At 34.3% G+C, this 26,586-nt stretch overlaps 4 protein-coding genes and 1 pseudogene across 5 annotated transcripts; 2 read left to right on the top strand and 3 right to left on the bottom strand.

Moving 5' to 3' along the window:
• The first annotated feature begins 631 nt into the window (after positions 1–631).
• Positions 632–6,449, top strand: ACX2 (acyl-CoA oxidase 2). The gene is made up of 7 exons (XM_028065526.2): positions 632–1,181; positions 1,274–1,389; positions 2,074–2,954; positions 4,883–5,062; positions 5,155–5,321; positions 5,420–5,543; positions 6,116–6,449. The coding sequence occupies exons 1-7, from the start codon at positions 670–672 to the stop codon at positions 6,269–6,271; spliced, it is 2,136 nt and encodes a 711-aa protein (XP_027921327.1). The 5' UTR covers positions 632–669; the 3' UTR covers positions 6,272–6,449.
• Positions 6,450–6,496: 47 nt separating this feature from the next.
• LOC114179258 (nitrate regulatory gene2 protein-like) lies at positions 6,497–10,752 on the bottom strand. The gene is made up of 5 exons (XM_028065525.2): positions 9,087–10,752; positions 8,886–8,963; positions 8,077–8,282; positions 7,599–7,822; positions 6,497–7,480 (listed from the first exon to the last, which is right to left on the bottom strand). Exons 1-5 carry the CDS (start codon positions 10,090–10,092, stop codon positions 6,811–6,813), a joined length of 2,184 nt encoding a protein of 727 aa, XP_027921326.2. The 5' UTR covers positions 10,093–10,752; the 3' UTR covers positions 6,497–6,810.
• A 3,232-nt stretch (positions 10,753–13,984) lies between these two features.
• LOC114175965 (putative ETHYLENE INSENSITIVE 3-like 4 protein pseudogene) lies at positions 13,985–15,870 on the top strand (annotated as a pseudogene).
• Positions 15,871–16,055: 185 nt separating this feature from the next.
• BST1 (DNAse I-like superfamily protein) lies at positions 16,056–19,374 on the bottom strand. Its single transcript, XM_028060828.2, has 10 exons — positions 19,029–19,374; positions 18,811–18,913; positions 18,629–18,703; positions 18,004–18,094; positions 17,818–17,922; positions 17,126–17,687; positions 16,816–17,009; positions 16,617–16,725; positions 16,367–16,515; positions 16,056–16,275 (listed from the first exon to the last, which is right to left on the bottom strand). The coding sequence occupies exons 1-10, from the start codon at positions 19,197–19,199 to the stop codon at positions 16,056–16,058; spliced, it is 1,779 nt and encodes a 592-aa protein (XP_027916629.2). The 5' UTR covers positions 19,200–19,374.
• Positions 19,375–20,335: 961 nt separating this feature from the next.
• LOC114175966 (2,3-bisphosphoglycerate-dependent phosphoglycerate mutase 1-like) lies at positions 20,336–23,963 on the bottom strand. 2 transcript variants are annotated; one of them, XM_085671444.1, is made up of 9 exons: positions 23,832–23,963; positions 23,471–23,652; positions 23,055–23,278; positions 22,856–22,974; positions 22,600–22,756; positions 22,368–22,469; positions 22,138–22,257; positions 20,846–20,916; positions 20,336–20,716 (listed from the first exon to the last, which is right to left on the bottom strand). In XM_085671444.1, exons 2-8 carry the CDS (start codon positions 23,649–23,651, stop codon positions 20,872–20,874), a joined length of 948 nt encoding a protein of 315 aa, XP_085527570.1. In that variant the 5' UTR covers position 23,652; positions 23,832–23,963; the 3' UTR covers positions 20,336–20,716; positions 20,846–20,871. The 2 variants fall into 2 exon arrangements, with proteins under 2 accessions (XP_085527570.1, XP_027916631.1); XM_028060830.2 differs by having other exon boundaries at positions 23,744–23,906.
• Positions 23,964–26,586: the final 2,623 nt, after the last annotated feature.

Here is a 26,586-nt window from a genome sequence, read left to right as displayed (position 1 = left end):
TAACATGTGATAGGTAGATAGAAGATTCCGTATGGGCAACGGCCATTTAATTTTTTTTTTTTCTCAAAGAACATTCAAAATAAACCAATTCTGTTTCTTTTTTTACAACAAAAATAATTCTATCTTCTTCTGTGTTGAACCGAAACGGTTCAATTCATATAATTTCCAATTTCCATTTTGTTACAAAAGACAATAGCACGTTTTAAGCTTTAAATCAATTAAAAATTCATACATATCTAACATTATATTCAATATTTATCAATATGTAAAGTTATTTTTTGAAATGAATTAGTTACTACTCATTTTATAATATATCTTTTAAGTTCATTTTACAGGAGTATTTAATTTTTTTATCCTTGGAAAATATCTTAAAAATTACTGTAAACGCTAAAAGTATAAAAAATGTATATATAAAAAATAAATATTAATAATTAAAACGAATAAAAAAGGAAAGAGTAAAGAATAATTACTTTATTAGAATGTCAATTTTCTGGGTAAGGATTTCATTTCACCACGCAGAAACACGTTGGAAAGTGTGCTTGGAAACGGAAAGTTATCTGACAAATTCCGAGTTTATCCGTAGTTGTTCGCTTGAAAGCCACGTTTGGATGACGACCATCAGCAACATAAAAATCCACCAAACAGTCCCTTACGCCCCCACCACATTATATGTTTCCTCCTCCTTTAACCAACAATAACAACATTTATTTACCTTCTCCTCTTCAATCCTTCCAAACCAAAATGCAAATTCCAAACTCCAAACCCAACTCCGACTCCGAGCCAGTCTCCGAAGCAGAGCGGCGAATCCGGAGGCTGGCCCTGCACCTGAGCCCCGTCGCGTGCGTGGCGGCGGAACAGTTGGAGATGGCAGCGTGCGGCGGGCGAGGGAAGCTGAGCGTGGACACGCCATCTCTGTCGAGTTACATGCGAGGTAAGCACAGGGACATTCAGGAGAAGGTGTTTGATTACTTCAACGCCAATCCGCACCTTCAAACGCCCGTTGAGATCTCGAAAGACGACCATCGAGAATTGTGCATGAAGCAGCTAACGGGACTTGTCAGAGAAGCGGGGATTCGACCCCTTCGTTACGTAGTCAACGATCCCGCCAAGTACTTCGCCATCTTGGAAGCCGTTGGAGGCGTTGACATGTCGCTCGGGATCAAGATGGGGGTCCAGTATAGGTAACTCACTGCTTTCGCTAATGTCCAATGGAACGAGTCTATTTTTCATACATGTCAGTGTGCATTTTTTGTTGACTACTTTTCTTGTGCAGTCTTTGGGGTGGTTCTGTTCTCAATTTGGGGACACAGAAGCATAAGGATAAGTACTTTGATGGGATTGATAACTTGGACTATCCCGGTTGTTTTGCTATGACCGAGCTTCACCATGGTAATTCCGTTTTTTTTTTTTTTTTACGTTGGTGTAGTTGTTGACTATTGTAATTGTGTGCTTTGTTTTTCCATCCCATTGGTTTGGTTAGTGTAACTGACTCGTGATGATGGAGTGAACTTATGGGACTTGTAACTCGTAGTAAAGAATGTAGGCATCAATTTAGGGTAGAGAGGCTTGATTGATATCGGAGAAGGCTTTTTTTTTTTTTTTTTGTGTTTACTGATCATTATGAAATGTTTACAACAATTTTTACGCACACGTAAAACAGAGGGATTTGTACAGAAACATTGGTATCAGGGATTTTGTTTAGTCTTGTACATATCTTTAAAACTAAGTAATAAAACTGAAAACAATATTTAGTTTTGTCATTATGTGTGAATAATAAGAAATAAGAATATAAACTGCTAAATGTAAGATGTCACTGAACCCAATTTGATCTAATCTAACAAACGGCACTTTTCATTTATGTTCAATTGCCAGTAAAGTGAGTTCAAGTCTTTAACCAACAAACCTTGCTTCCTTAGTTAGATTATTTTCCATTCCAAGTTTAAACTACTTTTGAATTGTGAACCTTTAATTTTTTAATTTTTTCCTTGGAATTTTATCTCTATGGTGTTTTACCACATAGCTTTTTCACAGGTATACACTTCTAAACTGCTTACCTTTTTGTGCTTTTAAAAGGTTCAAATGTGCAGGGCCTCCAAACTCTTGCCACCTTTGATGTAATGACTGATGAATTTATCATTGACACACCAAATGATGGTGCCATCAAATGGTGGATTGGCAATGCTGCAGTGCATGGAAAGTTTGCCACTGTTTTCGCTAGATTGAAATTACCCACTTATGACACCAAAGGAGTTACTGATATGGGTGTTCATGCTTTCATAGTTCCAATAAGGGATATGGAGACCCATCAACCACTCCCTGGAATTGAGATACATGATTGTGGCCATAAAATTGGCCTGAATGGTGTGGATAATGGAGCTCTGAGATTCCGGTCGGTAAGAATTCCTCGAGACAATCTTTTAAACCGTTTTGGAGATGTCTCCCGTGAAGGAAAATACACAAGTACTCTTCCTACAGTAAATAAGCGATTTGCAGCAACTCTAGGTGAACTTGTTGGTGGTAGGGTAGGCCTTGCATATTCTTCAGTAAGTGTCCTGAAGGTTGCAGGCACAATTGCCATAAGATATTCTCTACTTCGTCAGCAATTTGGACCTCCAAACCAACCTGAAGTTAGTATTCTTGATTACCAGTCTCAACAGCACAAACTCATGCCAATGCTCGCTTCAACATATGCTTTTCATTTTGCAACCACAACTTTAGTGGAGAAATACTCTCAAATGAAAAAAACTCATGATGAAGAATTAGTTGCAGATGTCCATGCTCTATCAGCCGGTCTAAAGGCTTATATAACATCCTATACTGCAAAGTCACTCAGCATCTGTAGGGAAGCCTGTGGAGGTCATGGTTATGCTGCTGTAAACCGGTTTGGTATTTTGAGGAACGATCATGACATCTTTCAGACATTTGAAGGAGACAACACAGTTCTGCTACAACAGGTTTTTTGCCAAAGCCAACTTTATCGCTTTTAATATTTAATACCCTCTTACTTTTATAATCAGGTTTATTGGTATGTTTAATCAGATAACCAACATAAAATAGGAAAGAATGGCCTTAGAAGTCATTCATTTAAATCTGGGACTCTGTTTGTTGCTTCCCATATAGAAAAGATACTTGCACTCTTCTGCACTTCGGTGCTGTAGGGAATTGTGAACAAAGCTGCATTGAAATTTTGCTCAAATACTAGAACAATAAATAAAGGGAAGTTGCAGCTGGTTGGGCCTTATTTTTGCTCAGATAATTAATAGCCAGCCTACACGGCGAAGTCAGGAATTATTTTAGGGCGATCGACTTATATCATAACTTTTGCAACAATTAAATTTTGATATTCATAATATACAAAAAAATTTAATATATTTTCTAGTGTACACACGAAATATATAATTATATTGAGTATATGAAATAGTAAGTGTGTGTAGTACGTAAGTGCAACAACCACTTGCGAATGGACAAGAAATAGAACAAAGTAGAAGTTTTTCAATGTCAATAAGAAGAACCCATATTAATTTTTATACATGTATAGTAATTGAATTTCAAAACGTAGGGGTGGTCGTGGCTCTTTTCAGCCATCCACTTGCTCCGCCCTTGAGTCTACATTTATAACTAGCCCGTTGGTATGTGTTCATTAGATATCCAAGATAATATAGGAAAGAAGAGTCTTAGAACTCAGTCATTTAAATCAGTGTCTGTGTTTGCCTCCCTTATAAGAAATATATTTACTGTCTTCTACTATTGGACTTAGGTTTAGCAAATTGAGAGTGCTGTTTCATCTGCAGTTTTCTTTTGGTCAGATCATGTAACACTTTTGCGACATAGCTGAATTCAGTTATAATACAGTGAATTTTCAGTACTGTTCTAATTAATTTTTTGTTATCTATCAAATTAGTTGAGAAGTACCCACCCAAAGCATTTGAATCACCCTCAAAAATTAGCTATTAAGGGTAAGGGAGGAGAATTGGATACTTAAATACTAAGATGAGCACCCCATCCTACTCAATGTGAGACTCAAGCAACCTATAATATCCAATCTCCTATCAATGAACAAAGCATCTTTGAATATTTGCTCCAACAAAAGATCAATAATGGGATGTTGCAGCTGGTTGGGAATTATTTGCAAGTGGCTTGCCCTTACTTTGCTTCGAATACCACTTTATCCTTGTTCTGTCAGCTGCATTCTTCTGATGTTAACTATTGGTAAAGCTTTTTCGGACCTAGCTTTTGTTAGTCTCCAAATGAAAATGCCAAAGCAATCTAATAAAATAATCCATTCAATTATTTTATTGCTGGTGAAAATATATTTTTGCATCATCAATTTCATTAAATCTGTTTTTTGACAAATCTACTTGTAGATCAAGGTGACATAAGCTAGCGCATTCAAATTATGTTCTCTTAAAAGGTAAAATAGATAAAAATGTACCTTACCTGTGTATTAGATATTGAGGAAGCCTCATGCTTCATGAGATCTTGATTGACAGTTTGATCCTTAACTATCAGCGATAGAGTTGTCGTGGGCAGCTAACTAGAATGGTTCATTGTAGATATCCGACCTTCGTAATAGTTGCTTGTAAAGGATTCTAAGGTATTGGCTCTAGATCGGATCAATAGCATATCCCAAGTACAGTGCGTAACTCTCGAGCCTCAAGTGCTGCAAAGCACGACAGGCTAAAATTGATGGATGGGATCCTGGGAAGGGTACAAGTTCATACTTAAAACCACGAGGAATTATGGGAAAGCGTAACCTTTGTCTGATGGCAACTGTAGCTTTACATCTTTAAGGCCATGCACTATGCATTTTGTTTGCTTTTGCTGTTCTTGTATTGGAAGCAGGTTAGCTAATTGGTTTTGGATTTTTCCCTTGCAAATAAAGGTTGCAATGGATCTTTTGAAACAATACCAGGGAAAGTTCAAAGGAGGAACTTTGGCAGTGACATGGAACTACTTGAGAGAATCCATGAATACCTATCTGTCACAGCCCAATCCGGTTACTGTTAGGTGGGAAGGCGAAGATCATTTACGAGATCCTAATTTTCAATTGGATGCCTTCAGAGTGAGTTTTACCTTCATTCCTTGACTAATGACTATATATTGTTCATGCTGACACAAATAAATCAACAACTTATATTGATTTTCACCGTGCAGTATCGAACATCTAGATTACTTCAGAGTGTTGTTGTGCGACTCCGAAAGCATTCTAAAACCCTTGGGGACTTTGGTGCATGGAATAGATGTTTAAATCACCTTCTGACACTCGCAGAGTCGCATATTGAATCAGTCATCCTTGCTAAATTCATTGAAGCCGTGCAAAGGTGCTTTCGTAGTTCCTTACATTTGTGCATTATCTCCTTTATATACTTATTTTTTTTTGCGTTTTATTCCATTTTAACTTGACCTATATATGCTCCAGCTGTCCCGATCCAAGCTCGCAAGCTGCTCTGAAGCTCGTCTGTGATCTTTATGCTCTGGATCGAATATGGAATGACATTGGAACCTACCGAAATGTTGACTATGTGGCTCCTAACAAAGCTAAGGTATAGAAAAATTCTCTTTGAAATAAAACTGGTGTAATATTTTGAAAAAAAGAAGTAATGCTTAAGTATCAACAAAAAATAATGATCTGTTTCTAGTTTTCCTAGCCAGCTCAGAAACCTTAATATGAATGGGGTAATAACCACTAAGGGGGACCGTTCTAAAAAACCAAGAATAACTAGTAAAAACTTACGTGACACAGTACTAGGTCTGCGAGGGACAAATACGAATATTTTCATTATAATCTGGATAACGTTGGTTAGACAACTTGAATGACATTTGTCGCTCATTGTTTAACTACGTAAGCACTTATTTTTTAACTTTCATTTCTTACCCGAGAAATTTTAAGATTAAGAAAAATAAGATTTGAGATATGAAGATTTTATATTGATACACTGGTTATCCCTCTCAACAAAACATAAATCAATAATGAGCGTGAAAGTCTTAGTTTTTGCAATCACTTTTCAACCTTGAGAACAGTAGTGCATTTGTGTGAGGATGGGTATGCAAGGACCTTGCCTTTTTTTTTACGCTGTAATCTTTTATTGGATATTGAAGTTTTTTCATTCCACAGGCAATCCACAAACTTACGGAGTATCTTAGTTTCCAAGTGAGGAATGTTGCAAGGGAACTTGTTGATGCATTTGATCTTCCGGATTATGTTACACGGGCCCCTATTGCTATGCGGTCAGGAGCTTACTCGCAGTACACACAATATGTGGGATTTTAATAACAAAGGGCGCAAAGAAGATTCATGTTTTTTGGGGAATTGACCCGATAATTCTTTTGGTCCAGTGTTAACATTGTGGCACCTGACCAAGATCGCCACACTATGTATCCACGGAAATAAAGAATCATCTGTATACACATTTATAAAGATATTGATCCTGTGGCAAAATTCTATGATACATGTGAAAAAAATGGTACTTCATATAAATTAAACGACGACACCAAATGAGAATATATAATCAATTGCGCTTTGCTGCTGTCATGCTGTCATGCCAATGGATGATACAATTTCAATGATCCACATGTATAGAAAAAAATAAAAATGGAGAATAGTGTCTTGAACACATGATTCTACCAATAAAACAAGAAAGACTTTGCTACTCATCAGTTACAGAAACTTGAACCCCGTTTTTCATCTCAAATTTCTTTTCCAACAGGCTCATATGATCATGTGTTTATGGTTGTTTTTCGGCGTTTTCCATATATAATAAAGTAATGTCAAACAAGCACAGAAGAAATTTTTGTTCATGTACTTGAAAATTAAGCTTTTTCAGCCCTGATAGTTCTGCAATTATGATATGCATTTCGAGCTGCTTCACTTTTTTGCCTGATATCTTCATACATTTTCAACGATGCCTCAGAAAATTTCGTAAGTCGATCAAGAACCTTGGTTAACCTTGCATGAATACAGCTCAAATTTGCAGGCTCATCTTCATTACCTTCATTAGTTTTGCTCTCCTCAGTTTCTGCAGTTGTTTCATCTGCAGAGTTCTGTTTCCTGAGAAGTTGAACATTCTGCTGCTCGGTCCGCAGGTGAAGATCAGACAAAAAGTCTAGGATTGCCTGACTTAGTTCCTCAGAAGGTAAAGCCTTGATCCCAGCAGACCAGTCCCGACAAAGCACAAATATTGGTGGTGCCAGAAGTCTGCGAGGGGAGAACGGTCTTCTGCTCTTAGAACGCTCCCTCGGTAGCAGTATACAATTTTGCAGCCATGCATTCAGTGCTTCCACATATGAAGTGAGGCTGTTAATCCAGTTTGCAAAACTCAGACCAAACAACTCAACTTCTTCTAGAAGCCGTGTCATTATCTCCCGCCGCACTTCTCCTCGCAGCAAGGTTTCTGTTGAGTTTCTTGAATGATATGCTAAGGAGATGGTGATGTACTGTGCATGATGACATTCCAGCATGGCCTTCCACATTCTGATCAATCTGCACAACCGGTTGTTTCTCAGGTCATTAGTGGTTATAGGTTCATAGCTTTGTAAACATAGCAAACAGTAAACTTCAACAATGATAACAAACGTGAAATCCAGAACCTCTCACTTACCCTTCTGTTAGTTCCAAAAGTTGTGGGAGCAATTCTTCATCCCTCATTCTCTCAATTCGTTTAGATATTGAATCAACAGAATATATAGCCACTCTTAACCGCGAATGTAGATCCTTCACAACCGACCGGGTCTTGTCAATCACATGAGAGCCTTGATCTTTTGCAAATTGATGCCTAAGCTGGTGACATTTTCGATCATACTCCTTCATGATGGATTCACTCGCCTACATAGTGGTCAAAAGTATCAGGGATTGAAAACACAAAATTTGGAGCTGCAGAACATTTAACGAGCATACACACATTGATGACAAAATAGCACCTTGCTTCATACTCATACATCATAACATCATACATGTAAATTAACATACTCATACATCAGGCAGCATCAGGTTTATCCATTAAGTCACACTTTAATTTTAATACTTAATTGTTTTCACCATAGTCTCTTTACTCTTCATTTCTAAGCTACTTGTAATACCTTTACTTCATCATAGAGTTTTCGCTCCCATGCATATAGTCTGTCAAGGGTGGATGAATGGCTTCCAGCAATCATGCAGACTTCTTCAACAAAGTCACTTCCACTATCATCAACATCTTCCTTTGTTTTTGCAGCCAAAGCATTCCTAGACGAGGATGACCGAGAAGATGCTGTCCTTTTCCAACTTATAATTTTTTGGGCAGGTTCTGCAGAAAAAGAAAACAGAGACAAATTATTCCATCCTAAGAATCCATCTTTCAATAATCAAACTTTGTCATACAACAGAAACAGTGACCTCATAGTTAAATAGTAGAACTAGCCAAGAAAGAATTTGAGAAATATTGAACTTAAGCATTGCATCAAATACAAAACAATGCTGTATGCCTCTTTATTTCCAAACTCATTACACGGTAACATCTGGCTTACCTTTACTACACTGCTTGCTAACCATTATTAATTTGTTGGCAAAATCTAAACCTCACGAATTCAAAGGGATTTTACTGCAGGTTGTTTCATACAAAAATTACCTTAATCCAAGGTGTAAGAACTAAAAAACCATATTCATCAACCAATTTAAAACATTCAGAAAACTGAGAACGTAACAGTTTGTGACATCTCCAGAATAGTTTCATTTCATTTGTAAGGGGAAATAGAGAATCCACAAGAGCTAATCAAGCATGTAGAAATCTTAAAGAGAGCAACAAACCTAATTCACAGAATAATTAGCAAACCCAAATCACGAAGGATGTAATATTTAAGACTAAACTAGTTACTAATCAGTGTCTAATTACAGAATCAATGCAACTTACCCTGGAAAACAGGTGAAGCCTTTCCACCACAACAAACAGGCTGGAAAGCTGACAGCATATCCATGGTAGAGGATTTCACTATCATAAGAGGCAGCAGAAGATTAGCAATAATAAAGAAGACTAATCAGTTGTATCTTGCACTATAAAAAGTTCACATGAAATTTAGCATCCAGAAAACAGAATGTAATACCAAGGAATTACCTTTTGCTTCAGAATACCCCACCATGATTTTGTTTGCTTCCAACAACCTCAAGACCTCCCTACCAGATTCAGAAGCTCGAACGAACCGATGCTCAATATCCTTTATGCTGGAGAGAAAATCTTTAGCTCTGTGGGTGATGAACTCTGAAGGATCCTCTCTTTCCGCGCACACACTTTTCCCAGCCATGTTCTTCTCCTTCTTTGAAATGGATCTTCCACCAGCACCCTTGTCTGCATCACTCGGCAACTCTATCTCTCTCACTTCTCCATGAACCTTTTGTTTGCCACCTTCCACTCCTCCTGAAACAATTGAATGATCAAGGTAGGGTGCATAAGAATTGCCACCCTCATTTCCCATTGCATCACTGCTGAACTTTCCAAACTTCTCATCAAGGTTAGGTTGCATCATGCAATGCCCATCTGAACCGATATGCAACCACTGATCTCTATTTTCTTCATCCCTACACTCTCTGGAGTCACTGCAATGCACTGCAAACCTGAAACTCTCACTATCCTCCCCAGGATCAAAGAAATCCCAAGATGCACCTGACTCTGGAGGAGGTGGTGGAGGTGGAGGCATTGGAACCACGGTGGATTCATCATCCAAATAGTTGATGTTTCCACAAGAATTGACTGTAACAGTAACAGCAGCACTACCCCCTGACTTCATGTAACTAAGAGTGCTGGCCACAGGTGGTGAAAGAGGACTCTCATTGTGCAAAGGTGACTCCGAAACCTCAACCTCAGCAACATATGAAGGTGATGGAGAAGGGTAACTAGTTTGAGAAGGGGTTTTGTCAGATACAGACAGAGATGACTCAACCACTACCTCAGCCTCAGCATACCTTCGGAGAGCAATGCCAACATTTCGAAGAGATTGAATGTACGAAACATGTGCAGCTGCTAAAGCATATCTTGAATCGATAGCCACCTTGATGAACCGCTTTCTTTCCCTGCACAAACTCAAAGCTTCATTCTTTTCTGCTTTTGAGTTCGTAGCACCCATTTCCCCCTTTAATCAGATTAAATTACATCTATTCACTGAACATTCAAAGAAAAGACTCTATTTTTACAACCCTCACCACAATCCGTCACTATTTCTTCATAGCTTCAAATTCACAATCTCGCACCACATTCGAAAAGGTCCACTTTAATAAATAAAAAAGAAAAACTAAACAAAACAAACCCAATGAGGACTGAAACTAAGATATCATAACCCTTCACCTTGAGAGCTTTAAAAGCAAGACCTCCTTGGTCAAAATGTGATCTTTATTATATTTCAGACAGTGATGAACAGAGAAGCAGTGAGCACCCAGGATGGTTGCATGGTGATGCAGTGCAGCAAGTGTAGAAAATGAGAGGTCTTAGGGTAGTAGGAAAGGGACAAGACCCTTTGTTAGATAAGGAAAAGAAAGAGAAATGGAGGTGGTAAAGTTATTGAGTTGGTTTCTGAGAGACACAAAGAAGGAAAGGGAAAGCAATGAGGGTAGTTAAAAGTCATGAAAACAAAGGGCATCAAGGGAAAGTGAAGCGTATGAGTGTGGTTGCAGTTTATGAATATGTATGAAATAAGATTGTAGCAGGGATTGTGCAGGGAAGGCCCGGGCAAAGAGCAAGGAGCATTGTGCAGTGCAAAGATGGAAAAAAGGTGGAAAAAGAGAAACAAACAAAAATGGTGAACCACTACCAGTAATTCTGCAGCAGTTATTACTCACGTCCAGTGGGTCACAAGAGCTACTCTCAAATTTAAAATAAATAAATAAATTCAACGGTAACAGTGACTATTTGATTAAATTTTTATTTAAAAAATTAAAAAATAAAACCACAAAATATAACATATTTAAAGTAAAATGAATCTTTAAAAAAAATATATCTAAAATAAAGTTACACAATGAAACTCATTTCAAATAAAACGAAATTTCTTATCATACCTTAAAATAATATTGTTTATTCACTTATGATACCACGTCATTAATAAAAAAATTAAGAAACGTTAAATAATACATATCTATATATATTTTTAATTCGAATTTAATTATAAACTCTATAAAATATTACTTTTTATTCTTAAAACTTTATAAATTATTATGTTACTGGTTTTTTAAACTTAAAAATAAATTTTAGAATTAGTTTATTTAAAAATTTAGATCGATTTAATCCTTCTTCTTCATATGAATTTAATTATTTTAATTAGATTTTGTTAGATTTATTTGATGTTTGATATGTATTTCAAAATTATATTTGTTATTTATATTATTTGATACATTTCTCTTAAATATTATTATAAAACACATTTAAAATATTTAATAAATTTAACAAAATTTGATTAAAATATTAAATTTACATATTTTAAAAAAATAAAAAAAATAAATTAATCCAAAATTTATCTACTAAAAAATTTCGGACAATGCCATGCCACCTGTAAAAATAGCTCCAATTTTATTTTTTTAAGGAAATCCTGCACCTAAGTGATTGGATACGCCGAAGATTATTTACCACACTGATGAACCTCGGTTTGTGTGTTGCCTTTCCTTTCTACTTTCTCATTCATTACATCGAAACAAACAAAGTATTAATAATAATATATTTTCATAAGAATAATAGCATATAAGAAAATTGATTTTAATGTTCTTTTTTCACTGTGTTTATAAAATATATTTGAAACTTCTCTTTCAATACTCATAAACTATTAAATAAAATATAACATATATGTTATGATTATAGAATAAAGATGATAATATATAAAATTATATTACATTTATTCTAAAAAGTAAGATAAACGTTATATAAAGTTATTTAGAATTATTAAAAGGTTTATCAAAAGAGAAAACTAATAAACTCTAATAGAAATAGAAACTAATGCAGCAGAATCACATATATATATATATATATATATATATATATAATTTTTTTTTTTTGAGTGAGAAAGAGAGAGAAGTGATAAAAGTGACAAAGTTGATACATGAAGCAGCACTCTCCCACGGGCAGAAGTACAAAGAGAAACAGTGAGAAATATTATTTGTTTATTTATTTATTTTGTTTTACTTGTTAGTGTTAGTGGAGGTAAAGTTAGGGTTGTCAGAACGCAAAAATGCGCTTTAATCTTTTAATCTTCGTGAAGGCAACGGCTCCATAAAACGCGTTTTTTTTTTTTTTTCTATTTTAGGTTCAGAAAACATTTTCAATCTCCAGATCAAATGTAAATTCCTTTTACACCATTATCTAATTATACCTTAATCAATTTATTAATTTTCATAACGACCGTTAGTAAAAACAGTTACACGCAACGCAACTGTGACAAAATAGCTTTTTCTTATTCAAAACAAGATAAGAACAGTTTAAAATTATACTTTTATCGTAAGTCATCATATATGACATTTATCGACTTTTTCAATGCCAAACTTCAATATCCTATAACTTTTTAGTAGGATTCATATCTCTACGGTTATTAATTTAGAATTAAAAATAATAGTATAAACCTTTGTATGACTATTGAAAGTTATGATATATATATATATATATATATATATATATATATATATTATATGAATCGGATACGACACATATTTAATATATTGATGTGTTTATGTCCAAAATAATAAAATATGATGTGTATACATTATATATGAATATTAAAAATTATATAATAATTCTTTAAAAATATAATAATTATATAATTGTTATTGTGTGAATTTAATTTTTTTTAATAGAGACCAATTATTTTGGTACTCAAAACCTGATATCTAATGTTAGTGACCAATTTAAAAATCAATTCATAATTAAAATTATTTTAATTATCTATTTAGAGACAAATTATAATTTTTTGAAACTATTTTAGTTGTCAATTTGGTCACTGTATAGTGACTAATTTTTTGTCACCAAAATTGATTACTATTCAAAGATTTTCTTATAGTGTACTACGACTTTATAAATTAGACACTTCATTGATAAGTATTGATAAAATATCATAAAGTATCAGATCTGCTACATGTTGAACACGGATACGTGACCCAAGTTAAAGTATCAGTGCATCATGGATTGAAAGTCTTGATCACATTTTAAGTTATATCTACGGCAAGTTAACAATTTTCAATTTGTTAAGAATATACAACTTTTTACGCTAAATATAAAAAGTTAAGCTTTTGCATGAAGTACAAAGTTGAGTTGATGGTTGAAAAATATTATGAAGCTTATGCAATGAGTTAACATGGCAAAACAAATTTAGATTCATGGCTCCGTCAAAATCTTAAAGATTGGATTCAATTTTTCAATATATCATGCTATTTTGTTATGTTTTACCTGATCGGTCAAATTAGAGATGGATCAAGTAGATTGATTCGTTAGTACATTTTTTAATAAAAAATAAATTAAATTAAAAAATAATTTTTATATTATATTCAGATATCAAACGTTTAGTCCTTATGTGCGATAAAATGGTTGTCTAATAGATGTTTGGTTAGAAAGTTGAAAACGAGTGTGTTAAGGTGTCAGTAGATGATCGTGCAGAATACCGTCTAGAAAAAACAAAACTAGTCAAAAGAAGATACTAGAAGAGAATTATTTTTTTTTTTGTCTTTGATGTTTGTGTTTTCTCCCTTGCCAGTTATGTTTTCGAAAGTCATAGTTATTGCCTTAAGTGATAACAATAGGTTGTTTGATTACATCATCTATCACGCAAGTCTCAAAACTAGTTACTAATCAAAAAACAACTAATATCATACTGCACACGAATCAGTCCTCTTCTGTACCCAGCTCAAGCTATATTCATGATCACCACTATTCCATGGTCACCACCACCATCAACGTTCAAATTTTCCGTGCACTTTTCATATGCTCATGATGTCACTTGCATACTTTAAATACAAAAAATGTGCCTCCTTTTCTATGCTCAACACGCGGCACTTACAGTTCCAATTCCTCAGCTAATTCACCACACTGCAACAACACTTACTACCTTTCAAACTGCTTTTCTTGTCCTAATCCCTTAATGCATTTATTGGTTTTAATTTCTGTGCTTAATTTTCAGACTGGATCCTACCCTTCTACCACCGCCATTCTAGTAGCTTCGCTCGTGTGTATATATATATAGTTAAGTACGCATGTTTTATCAACATCCATGCATATCTTGTATCCTTATCAAAAGTGTATTTCAAGTACTACTAAAAACACCTTTTTTCTCATATACCACCAATTTGAAGAAGAAGTAAGTGAGAATTCGAAGGAACCATGGTGGAGATTCACGAACAAATCAACCCTTTTGATGAAGAAAAAGAAGAAAAAGAAGAAGAGATCAACTATGACGAGCTTAAGAAGAGAATGTGGAAGGACCGGATCCTGTTGCAGAAGCTAAAGGAGAAACGCCCCAAAGAAGAGCCAGACCAAGAAGCAAAACAAGAAGCTTCTAGGCGGAAGAAGATGTCAAGAGCACAGGATTCAATCCTTAAATACATGGTGAAGATCATGGAAGTTTGCAACGGTCAAGGTTTTGTCTATGGAATTATCCCTGAAAAGGGTAAGCCAGTGACAGGCTCTTCTGATAGCTTACGTGAGTGGTGGAAAGAAAAGGTTAAATTTGATCAACATGCTCCACTTGCCATTGCAAAATACATGCCACTCCTTCAAATAGATGATTTGGATGCAACTTCCTACATGCATCTCCTTAATGACTTGCAAGACACTACTTTGAGTTCACTCCTTTCTGCTCTCATGCAACATTGTATACCTCCCCAAAGAAGATTCCCTCTTGAGAGAGGCTTGCCTCCACCTTGGTGGCCAACAGGGACAGAAACATGGTGGGGTGAACAGGGTCTTCTGGCCCAAGAACACGGACCACCTCCTTATAAGAAGCCTCATGACCTCAAAAAGGTTTGGAAAGTGTCTCTCTTGGCTGCAGTTATCAAACACATATCTCCTAATTTGGATAAACTTAGAAGGCTCGTGACTCAGTCCAAAACTTTGCAAGACAAAATGACAGCCAAGGACACAGCAACCTGGTCCAAGGTTATGAACCAAGAAGAAGCTCTGTTGCAACTAACCAACAAGTGCCTCAAAATATCTACAGAGGAAGATGAAAATGAATGTGAAAGTTCCAATAGCAATTCTCAGGAAGGGAGTTGTGTGGCTGAGTTGAATGATGACTCCAATTTAGGTGGGATCATTGAGAAAAGGAAGAGTGTGATTGACTTAGATGCTATTGCGGATAAGCTATATGCTTGTCAATACTATCAGTGTCCACAAAGTGAAATGGGTACGGGATTTATCGACAAAAACTCAAGGATGAACCATGAGTCCTCTTGTTCTTATCGCACCAATCAAAGCCCTGCTCTCCTTCAGGATCATGTGTCCAATGACACACAAATTACATGTGAGGATGATTGGATGAACATGGAAGTAGCATCAGCTAATCAGAATGATGATGATCAATTGATAGATGTTGTAGGAAAGACACCACAAGATTATGGAAACTTATGGCTGAATTCCCTTGGAGATCTTGAGTTGCACGCTGCACTGGATCAGATCGACATGCACTTGAATCGAAATTCAGAGCAAGATTCACCACAAGGCCAAGAAATAACCTCAATTTGGGACTTAACCTACAAATAGTTTACTCGTTTCATGTTTGGATCGCGCAGTGTTATGTTTATACTAATTAGTTATTTAAATATCATGTAGGAAGGCATCATCTCCTTATGTAACAAATAAAAGCCTTTATAGCATTGTACAGATACTATTAGTTTTTTTCTTGTTGATTTGATGTTTGACAGTGAATGAATAGTTAAACTCTATTTACATTGATCTCTATATGTAATAACAAAGATTGCAGTGACTTGTATTTACTGTTATAATGTTAGGACTCTAATAACTAGCTATGGTGAGTGCGGGAAGAAAACAGGAAGGAAATAAAAAGAGGTGAGAAAGCATTCCTTGTAGACCCTAAGAAAATATACAAGCTTTGATTTGATGCACAAATTAATAATCGTAGAAACTATGCCTTTGAGGTATGCAGTCTTCGTATTCCGGTCTTGGGCTTGTGTAGGAGTAACCCTTCCTAAACCTGTTGTTTCTGCTTCTTACTTCCACATCCACAGAAAACACAGCACAGACAGGTCTGTGGTCAGAAAATCTTGACTCTCCTCGAATATATGATAATTGATCAATGCCATTGCCACGCCATAATATTCTGTCACACCTGACATTTATGCAATTCAACACAGAATTGTCAAGATTTTGGTTTATCTGTATTCAATAACATATCATAAGAACCAAGAGAGGTGCTATACCATGCCGGTGTGCGACGTTTTTTCTTTGATTTTACAGTTTCACCGGCATAAGAATCTGAATTTTGTGAGTACTTGTAAGTGGGAGCAAAAACAATCTTCCCCTCTTTGAAACCGGTAAAAACTCTCCCTGCGTCTCTTTCCATGTTTAACTGCACACAATGAAATACAAGTCAATAAATTTACCTATGTAAAAAATGTTTATGCTAATATTTTCCTTTAGTTTTGATAGAATATGAATTATTGGACACACCTGATCTTTCTCTAACAAAGTGTCCCAGTCGTTATCCTCCAATAGAACTCTTGTTTCTTCGTAACTCAAAGCCACTCGATAATTCAAATCTCCAAGCCATATTATTCGACTGCAGAACATGGTAGAAGTGATTAGAATTTACAATGACAAGTGCAAATTATGGTAACTCATAAGTGAAATATCCGTGATAGTAACTCACTCATGGTCAACAATTTTGTCTGGCGCACGACGACACGGATTCTTGCAAATCCTAGGGAATTGAGTGCTTTTGAGAATCTCAGCTACATCAGAATTTCTCTTCAACTCGTCACCGTCTTTCTCCCCAGAAGCCAAGTGACTACAGACGAAACAAAAACTTGTTTGATGTAAGGACATGCTCATGGATATACACCCCTGCAATCAATTATTGATTCCATGTGCACCATTAGTCTTCATAGCAGTACATGACCAAAATAACAGTTCTTAGTTTCATGAATATTCATCAGAGGCTATGTAACATGTGTGGTTACCTTGTTACCTAAGCAACCCATGATTCCTCTCCCGACAGAATCCACTCTGAGATGTCCAATGTGAGGCACTAATTCCTTCTTAGTCCATATGGTGAGAAAAATCCCAACCATTTGCTTACTTGATATGAGGGAGTATCTGCATTGGCTAGGAGAAGAGGGTAGTTCTGAGATTGAAAGCAACTCTTCAACGGTTTCATCACCCTGAAGCTCAGAGTCTAACTTATTCATAGGGTCACTATACTTTCTTGCCCTTCGTCTCTCCCTGGATGGAGAATCCACGGGACAATTGCAAGCCTTAAGGAGGCTGCTACCCTCTGCTCTGAAGTTTTTACTGATAACTTTAAGAGAAGGCTTCTGAAAGAAATTCAAACTTGCCGGGGACTTTGTATCCTTCGAACAACTATTACTACTTTTGGAGCCAGTTCCTGAGTCTGAAGAATCACTGTATTCATTTCTTGGTCTGTTTAGTGCTTGACTTATCAAGGCCAACCACTTTGCAGCAGGTTCATTGTCTTCTATTACTAAAACATTCCCAGCACTCAAAGGAACAATTTCCTGGAAACTGAACATATAAAGTATTTCACGTGACATCAATTTGGATTAATTTGAAAACAGAATAGTAGAAAGTTTGGATTTTCGTTCATAAATAACCATATATTTACACTACTAAGCTAAAGTTTGGATTTTCGTACCCCAAGACATATATATCTGCGGAGCCTTCTACTAAGAAGAAATCTTGAAGGTTGAGATCAAAATTCGGTGACTTTCCTCCCACATTCCACGTTGCAACGAAGATCCTGGAAATCACGTAACCAAATGGCTCAGTAAACAAAACAAATGTGAATGAATTGTCGAATTGAAAATGAATTCCCACATACCTGAAACTCTGCAATTCAGTTTCCGGAGCCATCACAGGGCGTTCAAAATTGGACAAATTTAGGCCTTCGATTCCAGGACTAGTCTCCCTTTCTGTGAGTTGATAAGAAATTAAAATAAAGGTTTATTATTTTCATTTTATTATGCTCTGGCAAATCTACAATTGCATTAGGTGTACATTGCAAGAGTGAAGAATTTATGGAGCATATCAAACAAGAAAATTTCCCCTGAATAGAAAACATCTTACCAATAACCAAAATTTCATTGATGTTAGGTAAGCTACCAATATAGTACAAGATTACACGAAGAAGATTTCTTACTGTTTGATAGGTACTTTGATTTTTACGAGTTGGATCCAGAATCTAGAGTTGACCTACAATTTTTTCAATTCATACTAAAGCCCCAATTTTGGGTATATTTAGATTCATTCAACATTTTATATTTCCTATATTTTTTAAATTATTCTTCGACATATTTATTAATGATTGATTATTGTGAAATAACTTTAGAAGTTGAAATTGATTTCTAAAGCTCATGTTTTTGTAATTAAAGAAATAAAAAAATTATATTGTTGTTAGAGAATGTAAGAATTATGTTTGTTTGCTGTGGCAATGCATAAACTAGTACCTGAGAAACTTTTTCTCATTATGGGGGCAGCTTCCAAGAACGCTTTTTTTCTTGTCTCAATCTTCTTCTCTAAATCTTTCCATGCAAAACATATGTAAATAAAATTAATCAAAGTGAAAGCATAAAACATGGAAATTTAGATTTTCTATGGAAAGAAAGAAAAGAAAGCATGCAATGAATACCAAGAGTGGGAACTCCATCATCTTCTTCCGTGCCTGGTTTGAATGCTTCTTCGTCTGAGCTCCTCCCATTTCGCTTTGATCCGAAAATCTTCGGAAGGATAGACTTCATCCAAACAACAAAAAGGGTCAAGAAAAAAAAAATGCACCATACCCTTATACTGAAAAGCAATAAAAACGTAATGCATGGAAAAATGAATTATAACATAAAAAAGAAACACCTTCTTTTTCTTCTCATTCTTGGCACTGGTATCTGGCAAATTTGATGTAACGGTTGTAGTGGTTATGGTTGTAGTTGTGGTTGTGTTGACCGGGCTGGTCGAAGCTTCATTAGCTTTGGTCATTTCAGAGTTAGCATTTGATTTAAAACGTGCACCCGTAGACGAAGACATTCATTCATTCGTATTTGCAACATGCCCTTAAAATGATCTTTAGTTCATCACATCCAGAAGTAGGAACATTGAGAAGGCAATAACAACGTGTGCATGAACAAAGTTTTTTTTGTCTCTTCCTTCTGAAATCTTGGTTTCATTAAGTGCGATTATTGAATATGTTTTGTATGTTGTACATTTTTTTGTTGTTGTCAAAAGGATGAGATTTTGGCGGCGGATCTTTCGGGGCACTTAAGGTTGAGGGAGATAGAGGAGCAAAAAGAGGCATGAAACGGTTGAGTAACAGTTAACAAAATAAGCCAAAAATTACACACTTTGGATTTATTAGCTGGGTGCCTTACCATACCGTCATCCCTATGTTGTAGATATCTGTTGGCAATAGTCGAGGGAAAAACAGAGTGGTTAGGAACAAAAAAAAAATAGTACATGTGAATAATATTTCTAAACCTTGAAAGCACATTATGTATAAAATGTTTTTTTATAAACAAGTTTTATTGAAATTTAGTAACTTTAAAGAGTTCTCTAATTAAAAACTATAATGTAAAAGCTATAGAATAAATACATAAGAGTGAAGTTGGAATAGATAAACACTCACCATTCTTTATGTGAGAAGAAGAAAAAAACAGTGAAAAAATTCCTCATAAGTTTCTTCAAAAAAAAAAAAAAAAAAAATTTACTAAATACGAGAGCGTGATATTCCCAAAAAAAACATCAAGATACCATGATACCTTAAAATAAACCCTATCATTTTTAATTTACTGTTTTCTAAAAAATAAAACCTTATGCTAATTTTTTAATTCAACTGTTTCAGCAATTACCATGTAACGGTGAATAATCTTATATTTGTTATAGTAGATTATAATATATGATATAAAATGATGATTTAAAGAATTAGTTACCTACGTTACAAGATTTTTACCAAATAACAATTAATTTAGAGATAAAAATCAATTAATAATTATATTGACCAAGTTAGATATTATTTATAAATTAAAAATTATTAATATCTAAAATAATTATTTTTTTACTGGTTTTAAAGTATATTGGTTTCAAATTAGAACGGCTTTTTCATGAGTTTTTTCTTTTTTCTAAATATTTTTGGTCCTTCCTATAAAACAACAGGATATGAAGAATCGTTTTAAAAAAAAATATTTTCATTTATATTGTTTTCATTCTTTTGCCGCTAATTCATGTCCTGTATATGTTCGAAGTCATGGTAGCTATACCTATAAGTTCGCTCCCATTCAGACAAACAATTTCTAGAGTTACATTTCCATCTACTAATCCTGTTTTCATTTTCTCTCTCTAACCAAAATTATGCTGGGGCTACTCGCATTGCTACAATACGGAAGATTTTCAGGGCATGTTTTGCCATGCAGTTCACAGATTTGAAACTGTCATCGATTGGTCAATGCTTCAATAAGTTTCAGTGTAGAGAGTATGTAAAGAGAATTTTGTATCTATTGAAAGGCCAAACCCCGAAAGCCATCCACCAGAATGATTATCAACAATTATACCTGCAGATATTTACATGAGTATACTCAGTGATCAACATTCAATTTTTCAATCAAGCTTATAAGGGAATTCAATATTTAGACTAACTGTGCATAAAAAGTTATAAATTGTCATCGACTATCGTGGCATACCATTTTGATCTTTCATAAAAGCACGATCAAGGTAACATTTCATCTAACTGTTGTCTGTAAACAGCTAAACTCTGTACATACAATGATACAAATGACAACATACAACATGGTTAATATCAGATAGGTTCACGAAAAAAAAGTATATCTCAAGCAGTTAACGACACAGACAGTAAACAGAAGCAGCAAAATTTAAGAAGAAATGTAAACCATGACATTGCCTACAGCATCTTACAAAATTTGGGATATGCAATAGAGACATCACATAAGGCATTAGACTAATCTAGGTTGAGCTGAGTGTGATCACCACAAACAATAAAACTTCATCGGCATTCCAAGGAACACAAACTCAGTTAACACTGCTCTACTTCAGCTAGAGCTATCCACTAGCTAATCTAGGTGATTGGTGGTAATGGGAAAGATTATTCTTTTCCAAGTGTGAGAATTCAATTATTTAATTATAATTTCACACTGTTAAGATGCAAAGTTTCAAGCTTCCTTTCAAAAACGACAAATTAAAAAACTTGTTAAGGATGGATGGAATGAGGAGTGAAAGGTCGTTTTTCCAATTTTATATGTAAACTTGTTTTTTGTTTTGGTACATTAAGAAGAAATATTGCGGTCGTAACACTTTAATATAAATATACAATTATGCATGCCAAGTTTGTTACTTTTATCCCTCCACAGATGTTTTCTAGATCCATCCCTGTTTGTTTTGTTGTGGTGTTGATTTTTCACTTGAACTCGTGCGTGGAGATCATTTCCATTTCTCAAACAAAAAACAACCATAAAATGGAGTGACTCGACACTTGTGATGAGTCTTGATAAGGTTCTATATAAACAAACAATCAAAAAAGCAAGTGCCTAGGTAGTAAAGGGAGATGGGAGGCCTTGTGGAGGATTGAACCTCTGATTTCATCATATAACATCCAAATCTTAAAGGTTTGGTCATTGGCAAAACTATGCGCTCATTGGCAGATGTTTTGCATTAGCACATAACTTGGTTCCAATAACTACAGGGGGAAATAGACAACTAGAAAAACTACAAAATTTTATCTATTAGAAGTGACGATTAGCCAACAGGAAAAAGAAAAATATCCAAAAGCTGCAACACACTAAGCCACGTGACCCAGTCACATGTCACGGATTGAAGTAGATGGTGATTTCACGTTTCCTAAATATTACCAACCCTAACATAGCATTGATCCATCGTTAATTTGAGTAGCATTCAGTGTTATTTTCATATCACCAATAACATCAGGTAAATAAATACCAGTGAAGCATAGGAAACACACCTGAGTGTACGCATAAACACCAGCTTCTGTAGGCCCCACAGGACTTCCTCTACTCATATACTTCCCCTCTGTATATATGTAAAGCAACGGTACGCCAGTTGATAATTCTAAAGTTGTGACCTGTTTGTCCACGGACAAGTAAAGTTCAATCACATTTCTGTTTTATTAGATACCAAAGAAAATTTTACGTAAATGAGATGGACGCATTCATAAGAACTGAAGGATGCTACCTCTTGGGAGGTTAATCTGTCAAGATACATTATAATGGACCTCAATGAATTTCCATGAGCAGCAACCATAACGTGCTTTCCTGATTTTAACTGGGGCTCAATCTACACCACATTGTTTTCAGAATCATCTCTCGGAGCAATTTAAAATGTTTCAATCCCAGCATAATATCAATGTCATACAAATCCAATACTAAACTTTGACATTAAAGAATAAAGAAATCAGCACCCTTACAAAATGTTTAAAATATGCAACAGCTCTCTGTGAACACATCTCCAGGCTCTCGCCCTTCGGAGGAGGAATGTCAAAACTCCTACGCCATTCATGCACCTTCTCCTTTCCATATCTTTCTGCAGTCTCCTGTTTATTAAGACCTTGTAACTCCCCGTACCTGAAAAAATAGAATAAAGAAGAATTATCACTCCTTCTAAAATTCATTGAACATATTCTATGAAACAGGAAACAAAGGCAGGGATTCATAGCTGCATACATTCTTTCATTCAACTCCCAAGCAGTAATAACTGGAATAGATTGCTTGGTGGTTTTTTCGCTGTAAACTCGAGTCCAGGTTGTTGCCTCTTCACTCTCATTATGGATGATAATAGGAATCTATATAGCAAAGATGGGGTTAAAAATATTTTACAGGCATACAAAATACCAGTATTTACTGGCATAATTGGCGTCACTACCTTCTTTTGGAGGTGCTGAGTCATTGCAAGCATAGCCGTCATTTGTGCTCTAATCAGTGCAGACGTGAAAATCATATCAACCGGTATATAGCTAATCCTCTTACCAGCTTCAATGGCTTCCTCTACACCTCTCTGGGTCAACGGCACATCGCAACATCCGGTGAACAAGTTCTTCTCATTCCACAAAGACTCCCCATGACGAATCAATATCAAAGAACTCTCAGCTATAAAACCAACAATGTCATAACACCGCGACCTTCGGTCTTATTCAGTAATTAAAAAACACAGTTCACATTTTGAATATCAAGAATCACATATATGTGGTAATATCAATGATCATTGAGTTACAAGTTGGTCACTCTCAACCAATTAGAAAAAAGAAATAAAGAAAGTAACCAAGAAAAATAACTTCTTACTTGATGAGTCTTGGGAAATGGAGAGTGGTGTATGAACGTGGCGCAATGTATTGCAGCGAGTGTTGCACGCGAATCGCATTGAGTAAAACCTTCCGAAGTTTCTAGAAGATCGAGGCGCCGACGCATCAATGGCATAACCGTAAAGTCCCGTATGTTGGCATTTGAAAGTAGCAGCCATCATTCTGAAAGAGAAAGATCGTGGAAAGGAAGGAATATTAACAATAGTAACAAATAATAACAACGAAACCAAATGCAGAAAAAAAAGATACAGACAAGGTTGGAATGAGCAAAATTTTGAAGTGCGGTTTGCAGAAAGAAGAAGACAAGAAATTGATTGTGTGACAGTGAGATTGAGAATGACCCCAAAACAGGACGTCAGAAGAAGACCGAGCGAGGGTTGGGGGGAAATGACTACGACGCCGTTCCGTGTTGACAATGAGCGGCCAATCCCGCACTTTTTCCTTTTTAACCAACAATTTTATTGACAAATAAGAATGTATTTAGTGATAAATCTTTTAAAAAAAAAAATCTACCGGAAGCATCTTTTAAAATTTATTTAGAAAAGTTAATAGCATAACTTTAGCGATATTTTTTATGTATGGTTTATTATTAGCTAAAATTTGTGAATATCAATTTTTATTTATTAATTTATTTCTATAATTTTTAACTGATAGTAAAAACAATAAGAAATACATTAAAATCAATTATTTATTTTTAAGAAATTAAATAATAAAAAATTAGAAAAAATTTGTTGGGAACTGTGTCACTAAGACGATATTTTTCATGATGAGTTAGTCAAAAATGGTTTTTGGGCTGATGGCCCGGTATCGTATATATAGTACACATTTCTTAATTGTGTAAAGGGATTTCTTTTTGCACCCATTATTATTACCATACCTTTTATGTACTAATGTACATTTTTTTTCACACTTGCATTTAAACTTCATATTTGTCTTTCAACATAATAACCCAAACATATTGATTATGGTCATAATTAAGTATATCGACTACAATAATCAACTATGTTCATGAAACACTTATATCTATGAGCATATATTAGTGCTATGAGCCCTAAATTTTGTGTAACACCTTTAAAAACTGAAGTCCTCAACTATTAATCAAAGAATAGCAAATTTATTTTGTTTAGCAAAAATACCTACATCACAATTCTCTTTTATTCAAACATATAAGTATGAAAATTTTATACAAATCTAATCTAACATAGAATTGGAACATATGTCCTAACTTGAAATGTCATAAAGCTTAATTAGGATATAAAGCTTAATTAGGATGTCAAGTAGAATTGCAAGTCTTAGTTTTTAATTTAATTTATGAAATTAATACCTTATACTCTTCTTCATTAAAAGTAGGAACACCTTATTGTTTCACTTTACCTTAATAAAATACACATTATATAATATTTTTTAGTTTCAACATCATCACTAATCACACAATTCGTATACCGAAAATTCTATTAGATATGGTGGAAAAACATGTGTCCATTGTATGGATCCTAATTGTGTGAATCGCTTTGCCAAACAAAATATATATATCCTACTATTATACAACTTTTCTTTTTACTTTTTGTAATTTTTTTTCCATTTAACCAAACTAATCACCCTTTAATTTTCTTTCCCGTTTGGTTCTAAATTATCGTATATTTTATATAAACAAACCATAGAGTGAGTAGAAATTAATAAATAAAAAAATATTCATCATCTATGATACGTATCTGATACATCAATATGTTGATTTAAAAAATAATAAGATACAATAGGTAATATATGTATATTCAAAAATGTAGAAAATTTCTTAAAAACATGATAAATAGATGATTGTTATTGTGTGAATCCAAGTTAAATTCATATGTATTAAACGATATCAAACTAAAAAAATTATAAATTATTGTCATCATAGAAAGTATTATTGTCTGATAGATCAAATATTTATGAGAGTATTAATAAAATGTCTTAAAATATCGGACACTAATATGTGTTGAACACAGATACATTATCAAAATTAAAATATCGGTGTACTATAATTCATCACTAATAATTGAAAGGGATATAAGAAGATAATGTGGTTTCAACTTTCCTATTAACAAAATACTAACAACTAACATTTGTGATAATTTTTTTTTATCACTTATATTTGTGACTTATCATAATAAGTTGTTTTTGAAACTCATTAAAACAACTGATTGAAACCCTGATGGCTTAATTTCTTTTAAAATTGTTTATAATTTCTGGGTATCTCAGACATGTCAAATTGGTTATATGCTTCTAATTCTTCTAAATGATTTTAAATTGTACATTATTATATTAAAAGATATCAATGATCATTGATCGAGTTGTTACCGTGTTGTAGTTTTATAATCCTAATTCAACCAATTTGTGCAATTTTTATTTTTAATTTCTAACATACATCATATGCATTTTTTTCATAGATCTCGCATTCTCCACTAAGTAAAGAGAATCTGGATTAATGATTTGAAAAAAAAAATCACGTTATTACATCTTTCTTATACATCTTGTTAAAATAAAAAATCATCTAGAAATGTCATCATTATGTGAACAAACTTGAATCGATTCTGGCAATTAATATCCCTTTTCATTACTTTGCCTGTACACGATGTATAGTTTTCTGCTCAAATAACCTTATTCACTAACATTTAAAAATATTTTACAATAGAGGAAAAAATAAGGATTTATAACATTTTGTGACTGACTTTCATTTAAAATTATACAATAACATTATTTAAGATGAATAATAGAACTTTGTAAAGGAAAACTTTGATGCTATAATAATAAAATAACAATAATAAAAATAATAAAAAATAATTCTTAAATTAATAGAATTGTACTAATCATATGAAAAGAAGAAAAAAATTGAACTGTGTATTTACTAATTCAACTTCGTTGATCACTTTCTAACAAAGTAAACTAACTTATTATCAAATATAATTTATTACAATTATTATTTGTTGAACAATTTATTAATAAAGAAATCATGATATAAATAAATAGTATAACTAGTTTAGTTGATAAAAATTAATCAACTAACAATTGATATTTGTAGATAAAAGAAATTAAGCCTATTTAATTTTCATGCACAAA

This window comes from Vigna unguiculata, chromosome 3, assembly GCF_037176805.1.
Source record: "Vigna unguiculata cultivar grain cowpea cultivar isolate G323 ecotype 2 chromosome 3, ASM3717680v1, whole genome shotgun sequence".
NCBI lineage: Eukaryota > Viridiplantae > Streptophyta > Magnoliopsida > Fabales > Fabaceae > Vigna > Vigna unguiculata.
The sequence above is the reverse complement of the archived record's forward strand: the minus strand, read 5'-3'. Positions and strand labels throughout refer to the sequence as shown.